Source organism: Podarcis melisellensis (assembly GCF_964234715.1).
Source record: "Podarcis melisellensis genome assembly, chromosome: 8".
NCBI classification, from domain to species: domain Eukaryota; kingdom Metazoa; phylum Chordata; class Lepidosauria; order Squamata; family Lacertidae; genus Podarcis; species Podarcis melisellensis.
Window position 1 is genome coordinate 43,213,918 of NC_138540.1, and position 19,658 is coordinate 43,233,575.

Below are 19,658 nucleotides of genomic sequence, written 5' to 3' on the forward strand. Positions count from 1 at the left end.
GATTAATAAAAAAGCAATAATGCAAACAGATAATTTCTATTAGTCCTAAATATTTTTATTGCCATTTTCCTTTTTACAGTGTCTCCCAGTTACAAGGAGTGTGATAGCAAAAATCTGAAATAGCATTTTGATAAAATAGAAATCACTGTTAGTTATTTCTCTTACACTTCTAAATGAAGTAACAGTGCCTATCACCCAATTTACTGCACTCTGTAGCTCAGGGGGGAAAACAAGAGCAACAACAACATCAGAATATACAAGATCACTGTGGTATTTATACATGTTTCTACATTTCCCAAGCTTGAATGAGCAGTTTCTTCAGAAAGCCAACTAAATTAATAAAAGGCCAAATGAAAGGGTATAGAGTCTAGTTTTGTTTGACCTTGCCTGCGTTTCAGTTGATGAGTAATCTTTTCCACAACGGCAGTTCTAACCACATTAAACCAAGCAGTCAAAGGCCCAGATACAAGAGAACGATGCTCCTTTATTTTCCTCAATCTCAATATCCACCCCAACTTGGGTGACTTTAAAAGAGAATTAGGCACATTCATGGAGGGCGCGGCTATCGACGGCTACGAGCCACGACGCCTGGGCTTCCTATCCGTAGTTGGAGGCAGCGATGTTTCTGAATACCAGTTGCTGGAGACCACAGGAGGGGAGAGCGCTCTGGTGCTCGGGTCCCGCTTGCGAGAGCTTGGATGCGGGACCAGATGGCCGGATCCAAGAAGCTCTTCCTTCGCTCTTAATTCCAGCTGGAATCGAGGACCTGCGGACACGCAGCCCAAGGCGAAAGCTTTGCTCTGCAGCCGCGACTTATTGCCGCACGGTCCTGGTGGAATCAAATATATGACCTGCGCAGGCAAACGAGGCATGCTCAGAGCCGCCCGACTCGTCGGAGGCGTCCTCTCGGGCAGCGACGCGCACACGTCACGAAGAAGCGCCTCTGCTCTCTTTCGGGTCCTCCAGGCGGCTTCCGGTCCGTCGGCTTCTCTTGCCCGGGGTGCTACGGTTCTATTATGTCGCGACGGGCCTTGAGGAGGCTGAGGGGGGAGTCGCGGGGGCAGTCGCCTCTGGGAGGCCTCGATGTGGGAGGCGGCGGCGAGGAGGAGGAGGAGGAGGAAGAGGACGGAGGAGGTGGAGGAGAAGGCGAGGTGCCGTCGTTGTCGGGGGCTGGAGGCAGCAGGAGGCGGCCCCGGCAGGAGCCGGCGGGTCGGGTCACCAACCTCTTCGAGCTGGTAAGGGTCGGGTCTGCTGAGCTGCCGCCAGTGTGGCCCTGAAGCGGGAGGGAGGAGGCTTGCCATAATGGCTCAGGAAGAAGGAGAAGAAGAGGCAAAGGCCCGCCGCCCGCTTCAGCTTCCGCTGCTTTCCCGTAGTAGCCTGGCAGATGTTTCCAAGAAGCTCAGAAGCGGCAGGGCGTGATGGCAGGCAGCAGGCTTTTTATGCTTCTGAATGCCAGCTGAGAGAGTTGCTGTTGAGCTCCGGTCCTACTTGCATGCTTCCCATAGGCCTCTTGATGCTGTTGGACTAGATGGCCCTTTGGCCTGATCCAGCAGTTAGGCACTTCTTATGTTCTCCCTACCCCAGCAAATGGTATTCAGTTGAATACCCTCGCAGTATGTGGAGGTTCCACTGCTGGCTGTCATAAAGGTAAAGGGACCCCTGACCATTAGGTCCAGTCGTGACCGACTCTGGGGTTGCAGTGCTCATCTCACTTTATTGGCCGAGGGAGTCGGCGTACAGCTTCCTGGTCATGTGGCCAGCATGACTAAGCCGCTTCTGGCGAACCAGAGCAGCGCACGGAAACGCCGTTTACCTTCCCGCCAGAGCGGTACCTATTTATTTATTTGCACTTTGACGTGCTTTCGAACTGCTAGGTTGGCAGGAGCAGGGACCAAACAATGGGAGCTCACCCCGTCGCGGGGATTCGAACTGCCGACCTTCTGATCGGCAAGCCCTAGGCTCTGTGGTTTAACTCACAGTGCCACCCGTGTCCCTAGCTGTCATAGCAAATCAGAATTTCCTGACTGATCAGCCCTAAGGTCATGTAGTCCAGCATCCTGTTCCCCATAGTGACCAAGCAAATGCTTTTGGGAAGTTTAGAAGTAGGACCTGAAGGCAACAGTCCCCCTCCCCCCCCAAAAAATGACTTTGTATTGGGAAGCTCTATGTGCCATGAAGTTGCTTTCTTAAAGCAAGCTGAGCTATTGGCAAATATTGTGTGGTGACATGAAGTTAATTTCTCCATTGCATGAAATGCACTTTCCTGTGACTGCTGCTAGTCAGCTTTGTTTCCTGGCCCTGCATTCTAATATTATAAGGGAGAGAGAAATAATTGGGCCCGTTTAGTCTCTTTTCTTCTCCTCCCCCCCCCCCCGTTTTATAAATTTGGAAAGCCATCTTATATAGAATCAGGCCATTGGTCTGTCTAGCCCAGTAATGTCTACTCTGAGTGATAGTGGCTCTCTGAAGCATCAAACCAGAGGGCTTTCCTGGCCCTGCTTTCTAAAGTGTGTTTTACAAGAAATTGAACTTGTGGTTTTCTCTATCAAAGCATGACTTATCACCAGGCTGTGGTGTTTCCCTTTTATATGATAAGTGAAAGAATCCACACCTCTGCATTATTCTGCTATTCTGCAAAATGAAACAAACATAACCTGTGCTTTTATTTCACGGAATGATTAGGGAATGTGTCCTATTTGTTCAACTAGACTAATTTTTACCTGCACAGATAACCAATGAAGAAGCAGAGGATGATGTAGCATCTAAAGAGGACAAAGATGATTCCAGGCTGCAGGAGGAGGGTGACACAGGGAACAAAGAAGGTCTCAAGACTGACAGGCGGAGAGAAGGAGACGAGACAGAGCAACCGGACCAGATGGCAAGTACCCTGTAGGCAGCTGGGACAGTAACACACATAACTGTGCAAAAGAGTAGTGAGTGCCCCAGATGTATCCCTGGAAAAGGCAAGGTGCTCTTTCCTTGGGAAACCTTATACATATAATGTGAGGCTGTATAGATTCTGCTTCCTGGACAGGAAGACTGCTGTGACATAAACTCCTGACAAACTTTACTTTCAGGAGTCAGATGTGCTACATGATTGCATCTCATTCCTAGGATAGCCACTATGCAAATGTGTCCTGTGTGTTAGAATGTGTGAATCAAGAGATGATTGATTTAAAAAGAAATGCTGAAGTAATGCTGAAGTTTTTCTCAGAACTAGATCCCTTAGTTATGTTTCTGCTTCTGATTTGATGCTGCAATATATGTATCTTAATTGTACCATTCACTTTTATTTTTAAAAGCCTATTTCAAATAACAAATCACGAAAGAAAAAGAAGAAAAGAAAGAATAAGAAGAATGCATCTGGCGAGTCTCTGGTAAATATGAACTAAGTTTGTGGGTTTAGCACCCAGAGGGGGATGCCAAGTGAGGCTGGCTAATGAATATAGGAAGGATAAGACAGGGCTGGATGAATGGAACCCTCCTGGCCCCCTTGGGATTTGAAATATTTATATACCCTTGTGTAGGATTGGCTCTTTAAAATGTGGTGGGAACGTAAATTCCAGCCCCAGTGAAAGCTGACCAGCTAGATGTAGTGAACAGAGACTAGATGTCGTGACAGATACACAGCCACACCGTATTGGTAGAAGAGGGTGAAGAGACGTGTTCTAGGACAAGTTAAAGCAGTATGTTTGGGTATGTGGAAGGCATTACAGACATCTTTATCAGGGGCTGCATCTCAGAAGATTGCAGCTTTCTTTGTAAACTTTTATGTTTCTTAACAGTGCCCTGGAGACGAGGACGATGCAGAAGACATTGAAAGCATCCTTGTGAGGATTGAGAACTCCAATGGGCCACCTTGCCAGAGCCAGAGCACAGTTATCACGGACCATCGGCCTTTGCTCTACATAGAGCACAGGTAAGAAGCCGAGTCTTACAAAGGCGTTTTCCTAACCTAGGGACACTTGGGACTGGGAGCATGTTGACCAAATGAAGTCTGTGGCTTGTGGAATGTTTTGGGAGGAACCAAAATTCCTGCACAAAAGTACTTTTGCTTTAGAACGGAGGTGGCTAAGCTGCAGCCTTCCATATGTTGCTGGCCTACTGCTCTCAGCATCCCTGACCATTGGCCATGCTCAGTGGTCACAGGTTTCCTCCTCTGCTTTAGAGAGTGCTGTTAGAGCTTTTGTTGCTTCCTTTTTCCATTTGTTTTGCATTTAGAAACCATTCACAGAAGTCCTTTATCTTCCTAATAAAGTCCCTGTTTTATATTGTCACATCTGCATGTATTCTGTGTGCTGTGGAGGTTTTGATATCAGGAGTTTCTGGAGATGCTCTTTATTTGCCAACAAAGTACCTTCCAACATGCAGACAGTATGTCTTCCCCAAAGATGAATGGGAAAAACAATCAGGGTCAGTGAGCAACTCATGTCTGGGAGATGAGGCATGTTTTGCCACCTACCTTAGATTTTCCCATTTGCTGCTTTGTAAACTATTAAAGAGATTGGAGAAGGACCTGGTTGCTGCTGTGGGGAGTAGGAGTCCATGCTAGATGGCAGCATATTATAGTCAAGGTAGTACCCGTCAGATGTTGTGGACTGCAGCATGTTGATGAGTATTGGCCATACTATCTGGGGCTGATGGGAGCTGTGGTCTGCAGCATTTGGAGGGCACCATGTTGCATATTCTTGACTTAAGGGCATGTCCTCCAGCCATACCAACCAGCACTTCTTGCACCTCCTGTGCTGCTGCTACAACGGTGTCTCCAAATCCTTGGCCTGTCAAGTTACACCTGGGAAGGGAGAGCTGAAGCAGCTCAGTAGATGTTCCGTGTGTATGTGTGTGTTGTTCCTCCCAGAAAATAAGGCATGCCTCACAGGAAGCTCAATGCAAATACAATGAATTGTTGTCTTTTAAAATCATACATGTGTGGTGTATCCTCAAAAAGTGGGAGTGGTTGTGGTAGGCAATAATTGAACAATGGAACTTGAGCATCTCTTCTTCACCTTCTCTGGTGGCTAAATTGTCTAGCCTCTTTCCTATTTCAGCTTTTGCTTCTCCCCAGACTCCATGCACTTCTCAATAGTCCTCCTAGTTTTTGGTAAAACTTCTCAACAGTCTGTGGAAAAACTGAACTTTTTAAAGAACAAACAAACATATTTTTATTAAGGATTTCTCGGTTTACAAAAGTTATGTGCAATGTCTCTTTTTTCCAGCTACATTGTCTACAGACCAGTTTCATTTGCTGAGACATTAGTGTAACATTAGGAAGAAAAGGGGGAAAGAGGTGGAGGTGGCATGATGAGTGGGCGTTATGTAGAAGGGCAGATCAAATTACAAGCTTCCCTCAGTTTATTATTACTGCAGCATTTTACATGAAAGTCGCACCATTTTCACTCTGACCATTGAAATGTCTGCCTTAAGCCCTCCTTTCACTTGGGGGGGCGGGGGTAGTGGACCTGCCTGCATATTTCAAACCTTTCTCCTCAACAGGGGTCAGAAATATATTTTGATCAAAACAGAGAGTTACATTCTGAGAGGTCAGAATTCTGCACCGTATTTCAGAGAGTGCAACTGAATTTCAGCCCTGTTTACAGTTGCTTGTAGGATTGCTGGCAGTTTAGTGGTGTGTTAGATGTCTTGCACTGTTTGATCAAGAGAGGGCAGTATTGGCATTTTCTGTTTAGAAGCTATTTTGTAGCAATACTGAAAGGGCAAGGAGTAGTGAGATGAAAATACCGTATTAAGCTGCCCTGCTTCTTGCTGTGTTTGTTTACTGTGGTCCCTATTGCTTCTGCCCTTTTAAATATAGCCTCTGCTCCTCCAGTAGTAGAGATAAGTGAAACACTCAGAAGAAGTATGGAAAGAAATGTAAGGCTAGGTAGGTTGTTTCAGCAAAGGGGTTGCTGAATATACCTTTTGGGGAGGGCATCTGCCATGTCTCCCTTCCTGTAAGCTTGAATCTGTCTCCCAGAACATCTTCATCAGGGATAGGAGAATTTGTGGCCCTCCAGATGTTGCTGAACTCCAACTTCCATCATCCATGACCATTGGCCAGCAATCTGGACAGCCATAGGTTTCCTGTCCCTGACTTACGCCTAAACAAACTGAAGCAAATTGGTGTTTGTCACCTGGCTGCCTCTGGCTCCATCTCTGCTCCTTCTCTTGTTGCATAAGAAGAACCCTCTTGGAACAGGCCAAAGGCCTGTCTGGTTCTCAAAGTGGCGAATCAGATGCCCAGGGGAAGCCCAGAAGCAGGACCTGAGCACAACGGCGCTCTCCCCACCTGCTGTTGAATTTTATATTGTAAGCTTCTCAGGGCAGAGACCTGTTTCTTGTTCTTTGTATATAATTAATAGAAATAATTTAAATAAATAAATAGGTGGATTTGTATTACAAATTTTTTCCAGGAACTTGAATCCAGAAACAGAGCTGAAGAGATATTTTGGGGCCCGAGCAGTTCTTGGTGATCAGAGGTAAGTTCAAACTCTAGAAGTGTGAAGCATGTGCATAGTTAGGTCCTGTGGGAGACTAAAGCATCTGCCAGTTGTCCTATAAAAAACATACTTTTTGCTTAAGCCTCTTAGGCTGAGGAACTCTGAATGCCTCTTGCTTAAGACTCCACTTTTAGACTGTCTCTGAGACAAGGGATGTTGTGGAGATCTCAGACATCACAGAGTGCTGAAGACGAGGGAAATGGGACCTCAGCACAATAGCTTCAGTGTTTCCTTAGAGATAGTGTCAGTTTTTAACCCTTTGTGCTAATCTAAACAATCTCTTTAAAGCCCAGCCTACAAGTGTGAGGTGCCTGGATGCAGACAAGTACTTGTAGGTCATTCGAATGTGGTAGGAAAGAGGACATGGTGGTGACTTTGAACCATGATTATGCTGCTGTTCCAAGTGCAGGAAGCAGCCTATAATTTCTTCAGGAGGGCAGGGAGCCAACACAGATACCTGAAGGTTCAGGAGCCATGGTCCCAGTTCTGGTAGGCACAAACCAGTAGTGTGCTGCTGTCCTAAATACCTGTCCTGTTGAGCTTCTTTTCCCTCACCGCCTTGCCATTCCCCAAGTATCAATTAACCAGCTGAATTTACTGAGGCACTACATATGACTCTCTAGTTTGTTTACAAAGAGCGCGTGAGCAGCTTGCAGCGTTGGACTTAAACAAGTTTCCTCTCTGCGTGGGAGATCTTGTGGGTGTTTGCTTAGTTTTGGTGCATTTTGTAATTTTTTGTGCTGTGCTAGTTGTTGGTGCGTATAGTGCTGCTTGCTTCAGCAAGATAGCGGCATCTACTGGCAGAGCACAGCAAAGTGTAGAGCAGCCTTCACTAACCTGGTGCCCTGGTTTGGACTACAGTTCCCATCAGCCCCAGTCAGCAAACTTGTACTGACTGTGGCTGATGGGGGTTGTGGGAGACAACAGGTGGGGAAAGGCTGAAACAGAGAGAAATCTGCTAATGAAAAAGATGGCTTTCTAGTTAGGTGGGAAGGAGATGATATCTGACCTTCCTAATTCTGAGAGACCAGATTATATTTATGATACACAAGCAGGTAACCACAGGAGGAAGCCAGGGTAGGTCAGTCACATGACAGAGTCCTTTCATGGTAAAAGAAGGCTCCAAATGAAGCCATCAGCCATGTGGACTAGAAGACCAATCGGGAAATTAGATAAGGGCTCAGGTAAATAAATGCCCCTTGAGACAGGGCTCATTGGAAATCTGGGTAGGAGATGAAATGCTGAGCCATCATATGAAGCAGATTGAAAATTGCATTTTTTGTTCTGTTTTTAATGTTTTAATGAGGGGGGAATAATGTGTGTATTTTTATTGTTTTATTGGAATGTGGCCACTCTGAGATTGTTTGCATTAAAGAATGGGATATAAATTTTATAAATAAAATAAATATCAAAAGTAATTTTCATCAGTATGTTCAGCTAAAATAACATTGTATTTTAATATTTTGTTGGAAGCTGCTCAGAGTGGCTGGGGAAACCCATCCAGATGGGTGGGGTATAAATAATAATAAATAATTATTATTATTGTTATTATTTTATTTTGCCTGAGTGTCTCTGTTTGTTTGTGTATGTGTATGTGTCTCTGTCTGTGTCACTGTGGTAAACCTTGTGGTATTCATTGGTCTTGCATTCAGTCTCCAAGTTCTATTTCTTCTGCAGGCCACGGCAGAGGCAGCGCCAGTATGTCCGCAGCACATGGCTGACAGTGCCTAAGAACACTTGGCCACGCCATAGCAAAACAGGTGAGAGGCTTTCCCCGCTTCCCTCAGGTGCTCTGTGGACTCCCACTGGCTTTACACCTGCGTTGGAAACACATGCCTGGTTGCTGATTCCATCTTCATAGCTGTTACTTTAGTGCAATCTTCCCCTTCCACTTAGTTTCCTCCAGATGTTTTGGACTAGAACTCCCATCATTCCCAGCCAATTTGGGGCAGGCTGCTTTATTTTGTGTGTGAGGAAGTACATCTTCACATGTCAAGTAGCAGGACCTCATGTGCTGAGCTGACATGTAGGAGCAGTGTTTGTATGTCACTCCACCCACCTTTCTCTTTATGTGACCAAAAGGAGGACTCTTCCTCTGTGCCTGGAGTCATTGCACAGTCTAGCTTTCTGGAAGATGTCGGAAAGGAAAATTTATCTCCTTACCCAAGTATCTATAACCCTGACTGCCCACGCTTCTTTGCCTGTGTGCTTGCTTGGAGCCTCAATTTGTTTTTAAGTCTGGAGAAAGCAAGAATCCTTGCTTTGGCGCAAGAGCAGGAAACCTTTGACCTTCCAGGTGTTGCTGAACTACCACTCCCATCAGCCCCAGCAAGCATGGCCAGTAGCCAGGAATGATGGGAGTTGTGGTTCAGCAACATCTAGAGCAGCCTTCCTAAACCTTGGGTTCTTAGATGTTGTTGGACTCCAACTCCCCCTAGGGAGTCAACTAACAGAACTAGTTAAGTTGGGTTGGGCATGTTCCCTTAGGTGCTGTAAATATATTGCATCGTGCATTAACAGCCCTCTTTCTCTCCCTTTCCCATCCCCAATTCTGCCTAGGCATATCCATGGCGCTGCTAGAAACAAAGCGAGGGGTACAACACTTTGCATTTGAGCACCATCGAGAATACCAGCAGGTGCAGTTCAAGTTCTTGGATGCCGTGGAGTCCATGGATCCAAACAATCTGGTGGTAGGTTCTCAATCGGACAAGGCCCTGCTGTGATGATCAGAACCCACCTGTAAGAATGGCAGCCATTTTTGCTGTTGCCAGTACCTGGTCTCTGAACATCCAGCAGTCTGCCAACCTGTATTGTAGCAGGCGATTGCGTGTTGAACGTTTTACAAGAAGGACCCTCCTACATCAGAGCAATGGTCCAGGTAGCTCAGCATTCCATCTGTGGAATTGCTCTGACCCAAGGCTGGCAGTGGCCACTGTAGAAGGTTCACAAGCAGGGCATGTATACTGTGATGTCCTTACACTCTAGTGGTCAGAGGTGGACAGCTGGAAAAAATGGTTGCGGCCAGCGTGGGCAAGAAGTGCCATGTCTTGGGACCAAATGAGATGTTTCTTTGCTCACGTAGTTTGCCATGGTTTGCAGGGGCAGGGAGCGAAGTCAGATTGTATCCCTTTGCCCCATAGCCACAGTCATGATCATAATTTCTCCTCTCCATGCACAACCTGATGGGGAGCTTCCTTTGGTATTCCCCATCAGCAAACAGAATAATTGAATTGTAGGCATGGGTGGGTGAGCGATTCTGGTTGTGAATGTGACAGGGGGAAATGGTTAAGAAGGCTCCTTCCCCTTCTGTTTTTAAACTCAAACACAGCAGAAAACAAACTGCATGACAAATGTCTTGTCTAGTTTGGTCTTCGGAGTACAGGACAATGAGTTTGTTATTACATGGAGATATATGACAAAAAATGGCAAACCCTGCTGCATTCTGGCTTCTAGTCCTTCACGGTACATAGCATAGTCACAGATCCTGCATCCTTTTGCCCAGATCTTATGCACAATGTTTGCCCATGTTTGTAAGATTTGGACTGAAGGGTTCCGTGACTAAAGAGACCCTTGTTGGTGGTGGGTTTCTAAAGCATTATCTGCTGCCATGTTTTTGTGTCTTGGAATATTTTGCTACTAGTGACTGATGTTTTCACTTAATCCTTTTCCAAAAGCAAGCTATATTGGTAGCATCACAACAGCCTGAGGCAGTGAATTCCAAAGGCTGACTCTGTATTTTGTGGGAGGGTAGCTGGAAGTTCCTCCTTTGTATCTCTCTTTCTGAAAATTCAAAAATCACTTTTGGGATTGCGATATAATTATGTTCGTTGACGCTTTGGTCTGTACTCCTGGTCCTGTGGGGAATCATAAGAGTTGGAACGAAAGCCCAAGGGTCATCTAGTCCAGTCCTCTGCAATGCAGGAATCTCAGCTAAAGCATTCATGACAGATGGTCATCCAACCTCTGCTTAAACACCTCCATTGAAGGAGAGTCCACACCTCCCAAGGGAGTCTGCTCCACTGTCAAACAGCTCTTACTGTCAGAAAGTTCTTGCTGGTGTTTAATCTGCTTTCTTGTAACTTGAAGTCATTGGTTCGGGAAGAGGCAGTCTGTTCTGTTACTCTATGGAGCAGAAATCTGATGTGGAACAAGGCTCTCCTGCAGTGCAGAGGTTGCCCTGCCTGTCATAAAGGAACTTCATTTCCACATTGGGCTTGCAGCCATTGTTGTTGACCTGGATGAACTCATCCATAAAGCAAGCCCCTGGCTGAGGACGCCCCTCCTGTCTGGGAGAGAAGGTGGGGGTGAGCAAAGAGAGCACTGAGTGGATTCTAACAAGCAAGATTTGAATAGGCAGCTGTGCTATTTTTAAACTTCTTTTTCCAGATTTGAAGAAAGGAGTGCCTAATTTCTCTTGGTACTTTAGCAGAACAGGCTCTGCTTTGAGGCTTTACTGACCATATCCTGGTGAATTAAGTTGGGCAACAACTTTGATGGTACACACAAAGCAGGCAAATCATTCTTGGCCTAATATTAGCATAATCAGGACATTGAGCTTGGAGAGCCCCCAGCCTCCCCCCCTTCCCCTTCCCCGATGAGGGCAAACACAGCTCTTTGAAACTTCACTGTTCTGTTTTTTAGATAGAAGACCCTTTGTCTGGGGAAGACTCACGCTTTGCACTCTCACCACTCATTGCTTGGGCATGGGATCTGTGCTTGATGGGCGTCTTTGGCTTGGGGAAAAACAGAAGGCAGCAGCTAGAAGCTGCAGCTTTGCAAATTCAGATGACACTCAGTTGTCGCAATGCAAGCCTTGGCACAGTGGGTCATGGTCAGACCAAATGTCTGCTGAGTTCAGCATTCTGTGGCCTACAAGTGGTCAGACAGAGACCCCACAACTAGAGCTGGGTAGTCCTGTTATTTCCCAGCTAATTGTGATCGGGATAGGGGTGAGTTGAGGTTGCAATTTGCAGGCATCAAAGCTTATGCTGTGTGCAGCCCCTTAGGCATGGTACGACCCTGTTCTGTCCTGTCCCACCAGCATGTGCCACCCCCACACCACACTGCAGCTACCTTTGCTTCCTTCAGCTCCAAGGGGTTAGGCCCTTGTTGACCAATTGACTAGTCAAGGTGTCCTAGTGTAACTCCTCAGGTCATCAACTGCCTCACAGTACAAGTTCTGAAATTAGTTGTCTCGTATGCATATGGTGGTGCCTAATCAGGCTGACTGAAAACTTTGTAGTGATCTTGGTCAGCCCCTCCCCACCCCCACCCCAGAGATCCCTCTCTAATCTTAGATCTGTTTTCTTGCACCATTCACAGTTGATGGGCTTGGGAGTTCATTCAAGGTGAAGTGCAGCCCATTGCAATTTCACTTAATACACCACTTCGGAGCAATCAAAGAACTGAATGTTTCACATCTTGGAGTAATTGTTTGTTCCCTAGCCTGTTATTATGTAGCCGGCTGTTTTCATGAAAAGTCATCCTCCGGATCAATAAAATATGAAGAGAAGGAAATGGCCATGTCACAGATTTCAAAATGGTTGCTTCATCTGTCTGCTTTCAGCTTTTGCTCCAGATGAACCCTTCGCATGTAGACTCACTCTTACAGCTCAGTGACGTCTGTCGGATGCAGGAGGACCAGGAGATGGCCAGAGACCTTGTCGGTAAGAAGCTGAGGGCAGCCAGAGTAGAAGCTGGGAGGGCTGTGCTGTCTTGCTTGAGCTACTCCTGGAATTATGGTTCTCCCCAAAACGGAGGAGGGAGTCTAGAAGGATGCATGTGTTCTAAAGAGGGCCATGCCTTCCAGAATAGGGGATTGTGGGAGCCATATGTGTCACCAGCTAGTAATCCAGAGCATTGCTCTTCACTCCCTGGGATGCAACTGTTTCATAGGACACCTGGATTAGGAAGCACCTTCCACTTCCTCTTTAGAGTCAGACTTGAAGGGAACAGGGCCTTCTCATTTGTGGCACCTCATCTATGAAGTCCCCTTTCAGTTCATCGTGTTCCCACTCTAGCCATTTTGACAACAGTAGAATACTAATTTTAGTAGTTCTAGCATTTAGTGGAATCTGGGTTTAATGCTGATTTGACAGAAATGGGTTAACAATATTTTAACAACAACAAAAACTCCAAAGATGAGTGGTGTCTCCTGCCTCCAGGACAGGGGTAACCAATATAGCGTCCTTCAGATGTTATTGATCCACAACTCCCAGCATCACCAATGGTCAGAGATGATGGAAGTTGCAGCCTACAACATCCAGGTGGCATCATGTTAGCTACCCCTGCTCTGGTGCTACAGGAGGGAACACACACACCAATTTCCTAGGTAGCTTGGACCAGAGCGGGATTGCACTTGCTGCTACCTCTGCCTGACCTTTTTGCTGCCACCTAAACATGATACCCACAACAGCAAAAACCAACACTAAAACTTGCTTACTGTGTGTTATTAAATCTGTATTGCATAGTTTGTTTACATTGCATAGTGTATATATTAGATTTCTGTTCTAATACTTCAAATGCATTTGCATCATTCAGGCAGCTTGCAACAGTTCAAATCACAGTATCATTAAAAATCTACAATATTGTTATGTCGGTGCTAGAAATGGAGGAAGGCCTGTCCACCACAGCTGAATACCAGTTGCAGAAAATCACAGAAGTGGGGACTGCTCTTGTACTTGAGCCCTGCTTGCTGATTTCCCATAGGCTGGCCCTGTGAGAACAGGATGCTGGACTAGATGGGCCATCGGTCTGATCCGGCAGGCTCTTCTTAAGTTATTATGATCTAAGGCAGCATGCAAGTTGGTAGGGAGGTGGTATCCTGCACCCAAGCCTTATGGGCTTAAAGTATTAAAATTTAATACCTCGCCTTGTTTTTGAAGAATATAATCAGTACATGAAAGGCTACAGAAGGTGACTCAGCCATGCCCCACTCTTGGTGCCTCTTTTGCAGAAAGAGCCCTCTACACCCTGGAGTGCGCCTTTCACCCAATGTTCAGCCTCACCAGCGGGACCTGCAGACTGGACTACCGGAGGCCAGAGAACAGGTAAGAGTCCCATTGACAGTGCCAAATGGGAGTTTGCTTGCTCAGTCAGGACTTCTCACTCTAAAGATAGATTACTTCTTTGCACAAGCCAAGAAAGGAGTTGAACCAGAATGTGCTGCCCTTCATGGCTGATCAAGCCTGTTTATGCCCTTTTTCATGCCCAGACTGAATTGTTGTTATATTGTTAATCATTAATATTTGCTTTTTTGTTGTGCCTCTCAGAGCCTTCTATCTGGCTCTGTTCAAGCATATGATTTTCCTAGAGAGGAGAGGTTGTCCTCGCACCGCCCTGGAGTTCTGCAAACTTATTCTGAGGTAACTACTGGTTCTTATAAGGCAGCTTTAGGCCTCTGGTCTGTCTTTTAGACTGGGTGGGAGGACTGACCAGCACACCCGTCTCCCACCTCTACCCTGAGCAGGGGTGTGTTTACATACTGAGCCCTTAATTTCTCCAAAAGTTTTTAAGGGGGCAGTTAACTCCCTTATGTAGACATGGAGAAGGGTTGATTAATTTGCTGGTTGGCCTTGACTATTGCTGGTTGGTTTTGCAATAGACTCACATGGTTTTTAATCTCCCCACCCTTGCATTCCACTCCCATCTCCAAAGCCTTGATCCAGAGAATGACCCGCTGTGCATACTGCTGATAATTGATTTGCTGTCACTACGAGCAAGAGAGTACGCCTTCCTGACACGCATGTTTCAGGAGTGGGAGGTGAGTTGCTAGTGGGTGGCCCTGGTAGGAAGTGTGCTGAGAACGGAAGAGTCTGGCTGAGTTGCCAGAAGGTCACCCCACCACCTGCAGAAGAATTAGGTGTGAGTCACTCTGGCCACAGCCTGTGGTGCTTCCGATTCCTCTGGAGCTGGTCGTAACTGCAGCCTGTTCATGAGCAACTCTTATAATGCAATTTACCACTAGAGTTACTGTTGACTTTCCGTGTTTGGTTTTATGGACTGTTAATGTGTTGCATTTAATTGGTAATTTTCTTTGTGGCCCCATTTAGGGTCAAAAGATGGGATACAAGTTTTTTTAAAAATCAGCTCAGCTGTCAAGCAGATACTTACATAGCTTCTCTTTTCCCCCCCCTTCCCGCCCCCCACCTTTAGGGTCATCGGAACCTGTCTCAACTCCCAAACTTTGCCTTCTCGGTCCCTCTGGCATATTTCTTTCTGAGCCAGCAGGAAGACCTCCCAGAGTCGGAGATCAACCAAGCCCACGAAAGAGCTGCCAGCCTCATTCGGCAGTCACTGGTCATGTTCCCGAATGGTGAGTCTGTCTGTGTCAAATGCTCAAAGATGGGTGTACAGAAGGCCGCAGCTGTGAATAAAGCCCTTCATATTCCCTCAGCAGTGGTGGCTCCGGGAGGGCAGTAATGCTAAACCTCAGAGGGGGGTTGGGTTGCTTTAATCAAGATTTCCCGTGACTGGTCGTCTCCTCTTTGTCCGCGCTTTCCCTTCAAGACACTGTCACGCTTTAGCCAGGAGCAGCACATGGGTCCTGCCTTTCATCATGCTGTGACTGCCTGGTCCCTGGGAGGGGCCTGCCCAGTTTCCCCTTCCAGCCCCAGGCTCCAAAGGGATATAAGGTCTGCCAAGAGAGCCTTGCATGGCTGAGCAGGGAATGTCTTCTGCTCCAAACAAAGGGAGTCCAGTTTGGGCTGCTGACCCATGACAAGGCACACCCTCTCTGCTCCTTCACAGCGACTTCAAACAAAACCCCTTAATAATTAGGGGCCAGAAAAAAGTTCTGTTGTGTGGTTTTAATGGCACCTCACTCCTTGCAAGTCCATTTCATTCATAACTTTTTTCTGTGGTGGGAAGAATAAAAAAACAAGAGGCAGAGCAATATTGTGACCCATTTTGAGTACCCGTGCAGTAGCATTTGTGGCGGTTGGAGGTCTTTCCCTCTCATTTCTTTCTCTTCATGCCTCTTCCAGTTCTTATGCCTTTGTTGGATCGCTGCAGTGTGCAGCCAGATTCCACAGTAGCATCCCATGCATTCTTTGGACTGGACGCCCAGTTGAGGTAAGGCGTGTGTGAAAATGCTCTTTGCAGTCCAAGAACATGCAAGTCTTACAGGAATGGGGTGAGGCGTTTTGTGGTGTCAGCAGCTGAATCTTCTTATGGAGTACTAACAAGATTGGAGGGAGGTTTTTCAGAATACCAAGGGAAGCATCAGAACCAGAGGATTGCATGTCAGCAACGTGAGGTCAAACTGAGAATCGGTTGCTGACAAGGGTGCTCGTGTTGTCAGTTTCTGGGGCCAATGGCAGTCAGCAGGAGAGCAGAAGCTTCTTCTAATGCTTTCAGCAAGCATCAAGGGATCTCTACAGCAAAGAGGCCGGGCAAGTTTCTGGTTCAAGACGGTCTAGTCTGTTGTTGCTACAGTGTCGGAGGGGCAGGTTACAGTCTATGGAATGGACATAAGGATGACCTCTGTGTCTGACCCTTTCCCCCAGGACAAGGGCAGGATAAAAGTGTAATGTGTTGTGCCCTGCTAAAAGTGAAAGTCTTCATCAGCCTTGACGCCTAGTAGTGGAACTGAGGCCTTCTGCTCTCGTTTCTCTTCCTTTGAGTTGTCCTCAGCAAGTCGACCTCTAAGGCAGCAAAGTGCTTTAAGCTGCCATGTTTAAAGGTGTCTCTTTTTCCCTCTGCAGTTCGCCCCCTGTGCTGAACCAGCTGGTTGCCCTCTATCTTGGGAGGACCCATTCCCTCTGGAAGGACCCGGCTGTCATGGCCTGGCTCAAAACGAACGTGCATGAGGTGTTGCGGATGGTGGATGCCAAGGACCCAATGTTGGAGGAGGCTGAGCAGAAGTGAGTCTCTGCACCTGGTCCAGGCTGATGGCGGGCAGAATTCATTTCCGCTCTGGCTCCAAGCATTCCCTGCCATATTCTGCTGACTCCTGCACCCTGTTACCCTCCTGTTGAGAGAAGAGAGCGTTCAACAACCAGAGGGTGGGGGAGAGACATAGCTGGACAGTGGGCTGTGCTTGGTGCCTGCTTAGATGTGCCAGCTAATTTGAGGCTGGTCGGGAAAGAAACCTTTTTGAAGCTATCAAGAACTGCTACCTGGGCTGACTGAATGCAGCTACTTTTGGGGGATTCTGGCAATCTGTGAGCACCCCTGGGTGCCAATATGTTTCTGCAGAGGAGGCCTTTGCTTACGTGTGGCTGGGAAAGAGAGCTCTGAGGGATGCATATAGCAAATTAGAGCCACTTCTCTGAAATATTTTTGGCCCTTAGGCGAAAGGCAAGGTACCAGAATGCTCCCAGGAATGTCTACCGCCATGTGATCCTCTCGGAGATAAGGGAAGCCACAGCAGCATTGCCTCCGGTGAGAGAATGGATGAGGCAGCAGCATAGCTGCACCTCACAAACCTATTTTTATGGGGGTATCTCTTCCTTCTTCTGATTCTGCTCAATATGTCCTTTCTGGGCTCCCATATCACAGTTATCTGGGCATAAGGAGCTGGCTGGCATTGAGCTGCCAATGGCCCATCCTGTACAGTGTTGTTAGCTGGAGAGCAGAGGCTTCCCCCAACACTGTTGCGTGATACCATTTAATGGGAATGTCTGGGACCTTCTGCATGGCAAGTGTGCACTGTGCCTCTCGTCAGTAAAGGAAGCTTAACAGCTCTGCTGCCAGGTGGGCCCCTCCCACCCACAAGAGGCCTTGCTAGCCATCCCAGGGCTGCACCTGCCACCACCTTGAGAGCAGCCATATTTCTTCTTTCACAGTTCTCCCACCTTTACAAAGTCCTCTTCTCCTTTTGTCTAATATTTCTAGATTGTTAGCCTACAGGCAGGAACCCGTTTTTGTTTTTGTTTTGATTGTTTGTTTGTTTGTGCAGCACCTAGTGCATATTTGGCACTTTATAAGTAATCCAGTAGGAAGCAGCAAAGGGAGGGAAGCGAAGCAGGGCCACTCCATCGGCTCTGCCCAGAGATCAGCTACATCAGGCACCTCTCCCTGAACTGTTTCCACTCAAGCTTGCCATTGTGGGAACAAATATTTTAATTTTAAGAAGGGATGCCTGAATTTGCTTTTCTTTTCCCTTTGGGGACGTGTATTTTAGATCGTAAGCCTACTGACAAGGATTGTCTTGTTAGTTACTGCTCTTCTGTAAGAGCCTGTAGGAGCCTATTTGCTGAAAAGCAGGGTAAAAAAATGCTACAACTAAATACAAAGATGGTGATGAGTTCTGACCTGGATTCAATTTCCCTCCCTCTCTCAAGGAAGTGACCTCCCAGCCGATAATGGGGTTTGACCCCCTGCCACCTCTGGACTCCATTGTTTCGTACACAAGGCCAGAAAGGTACCACCTGTTGCTGCTTCCCGCATACCTCCATCCAATTCAGTAGCTTGGATATTTACTTAGGTCTGTGTCAGCCTGGGGTAGACAAAAAAACCCAGAAAGGACCAGAAGTGGTCCAGTTCTCTGAATCTTTTAAACATGCATTGTGTTTACGAGTTTTTATACAGGCAGTGGAAGCTGGTCCATTAGGGCAAATGGGGCACTGCTCCACCAATCTCAGTCTTCCCTGAAGGCCCTGCGTCCCTCAGTAATCTCCCCCGTTTACTTACAACCAGCCCAGCAGGTATTACTGCCTGTCAGCTTCTTCCTCCTCAGCCTCAATGCTGCCCTTGTAGAACTCAGCAAGGAGAAGGATGGGGACAAAACTAGAAAGCTAGAATTAGTTGGCTCCACCTCTCACTTAACTCTGGCTCCTCTTGGTCTCCCTGCTTTCTAGTCCCAATGGACACCAGTCAGCTGCCTTATTCTAGGCCAGCCTACCTGCCCATCGTGCTCATTATTGTCTTCTCTGAGTAGCAGAGGTGCTCTGGGGAATCAGGTAGAGAATGTTCTTTCCCATTGCCTCCTATTGGAGATAACAGGGATGGAACCTGGGACCTTTTGCCTGCAGAGTAAATGCTTTGCTCATAAGCTGTGGTCCATCTCTTCCTCAGTGCATCAAAGACCCACCCACCCTTCCCCATGTCACTTTGTTCTTCCCATGAAGTGGGCCAAATATTTATTCTTTTTACATTGCCTTTTGTATCCCATCGTTCCTCCAAGCAGTTCAGAGGACATAAAATCTGCCCCTTGCCCCTGTGATTGGTCGAGGTTTACCCAGTGAGTTTCATAGTTGAGTGGGGATTGGAACCAGAGTCTTAGCTTAGTCCAGCACTAAGATCTGTTACACCAGACTGTCTTTCTGGATAGTAGTCCAAAATTGCACGCTCCCTGGATCATGAAGTGCCATGACGTGCCCTCTCTCCTAGGAAAGAGGAGGAGGTCCATTTGTGACCAGACTTTCTCTTTTTTTTCCAGGGCAACCCATCCAGCCAATGAAAGCACTTTATCTCTCTTCTTTCGCTCACTCTTGCCAAACTTCAACTTGCAGGTATGTTGAGTGTGAAATGACTGGCCAAGGTAAGGCAGATATGCAGGTGGTTGCATGCTTCTGAGTACTAGGTGCTGGGAACGGCAGGAGGGGAGAGTGCTCTTGCACTTGAGTCCTGCCTGCAGGTTTCCCATAATGGGCACCAAGTTGGCAACTGTGAGAACAGGAGGCTGGACTAGATGGCCCCCCTTTTGCTTGATCCAACTCTCATCAGCCCCATCTAGTATGCTTCTACAATCCAGTCTGCCAGGTTCTTCCCCCGAGAAGACTGGAGTGTCCAGGCCTTCCTCCCTAAGTGTATAAGGAGCAGAAGAGATGGAGAATTTGCAGCAAAGAGACTGAGATGAGCTTCTTTCTAGCATTTCTTCTGAGGACCCCAAAGACTGGGCTGGTTCTCCTTCAGTGCCCAGCACCTCTTCCAGTCAAACTGCCTTGTATAACTCCTTGCCCTGTGCTGTGTTTCAGGGAGAAGTCAGAGCCGGTGGAGAGGAAGAGCCGGGTGCAGGACAGAATCTGAACCAAGGTGTGAACAGACTGATGGCAGCCATGCGGGACATGCTGGCAAATATCCAGTTCCAGGAGCCACCACGGGACGACAACCCCGAGGGGGATGGGGGAGAGTGGGACTAGGCCCTTGCACCCCAAAACTTCCTTTCTGCCCCTTCTGTAACTTCCCTTGCCACAAAATAAACAATCATAAGCCAGA

The 19,658-nt window shown here is 47.2% G+C and overlaps 1 protein-coding gene across 1 annotated transcript; it reads left to right on the forward strand.

The window, feature by feature from the left end:
- Positions 1–957: 957 nt before the first annotated feature.
- Positions 958–19,658, forward strand: TCF25 (TCF25 ribosome quality control complex subunit). The gene is made up of 18 exons (XM_081920180.1): positions 958–1,235; positions 2,729–2,878; positions 3,303–3,377; positions 3,786–3,919; positions 6,411–6,476; positions 8,175–8,257; positions 9,057–9,187; positions 12,064–12,163; positions 13,453–13,546; positions 13,769–13,861; positions 14,154–14,259; positions 14,652–14,811; positions 15,482–15,569; positions 16,202–16,360; positions 16,790–16,880; positions 17,783–17,862; positions 18,880–18,952; positions 19,418–19,658. Exons 1-18 carry the CDS (start codon positions 1,017–1,019, stop codon positions 19,580–19,582), a joined length of 2,067 nt encoding a protein of 688 aa, XP_081776306.1. The 5' UTR covers positions 958–1,016; the 3' UTR covers positions 19,583–19,658.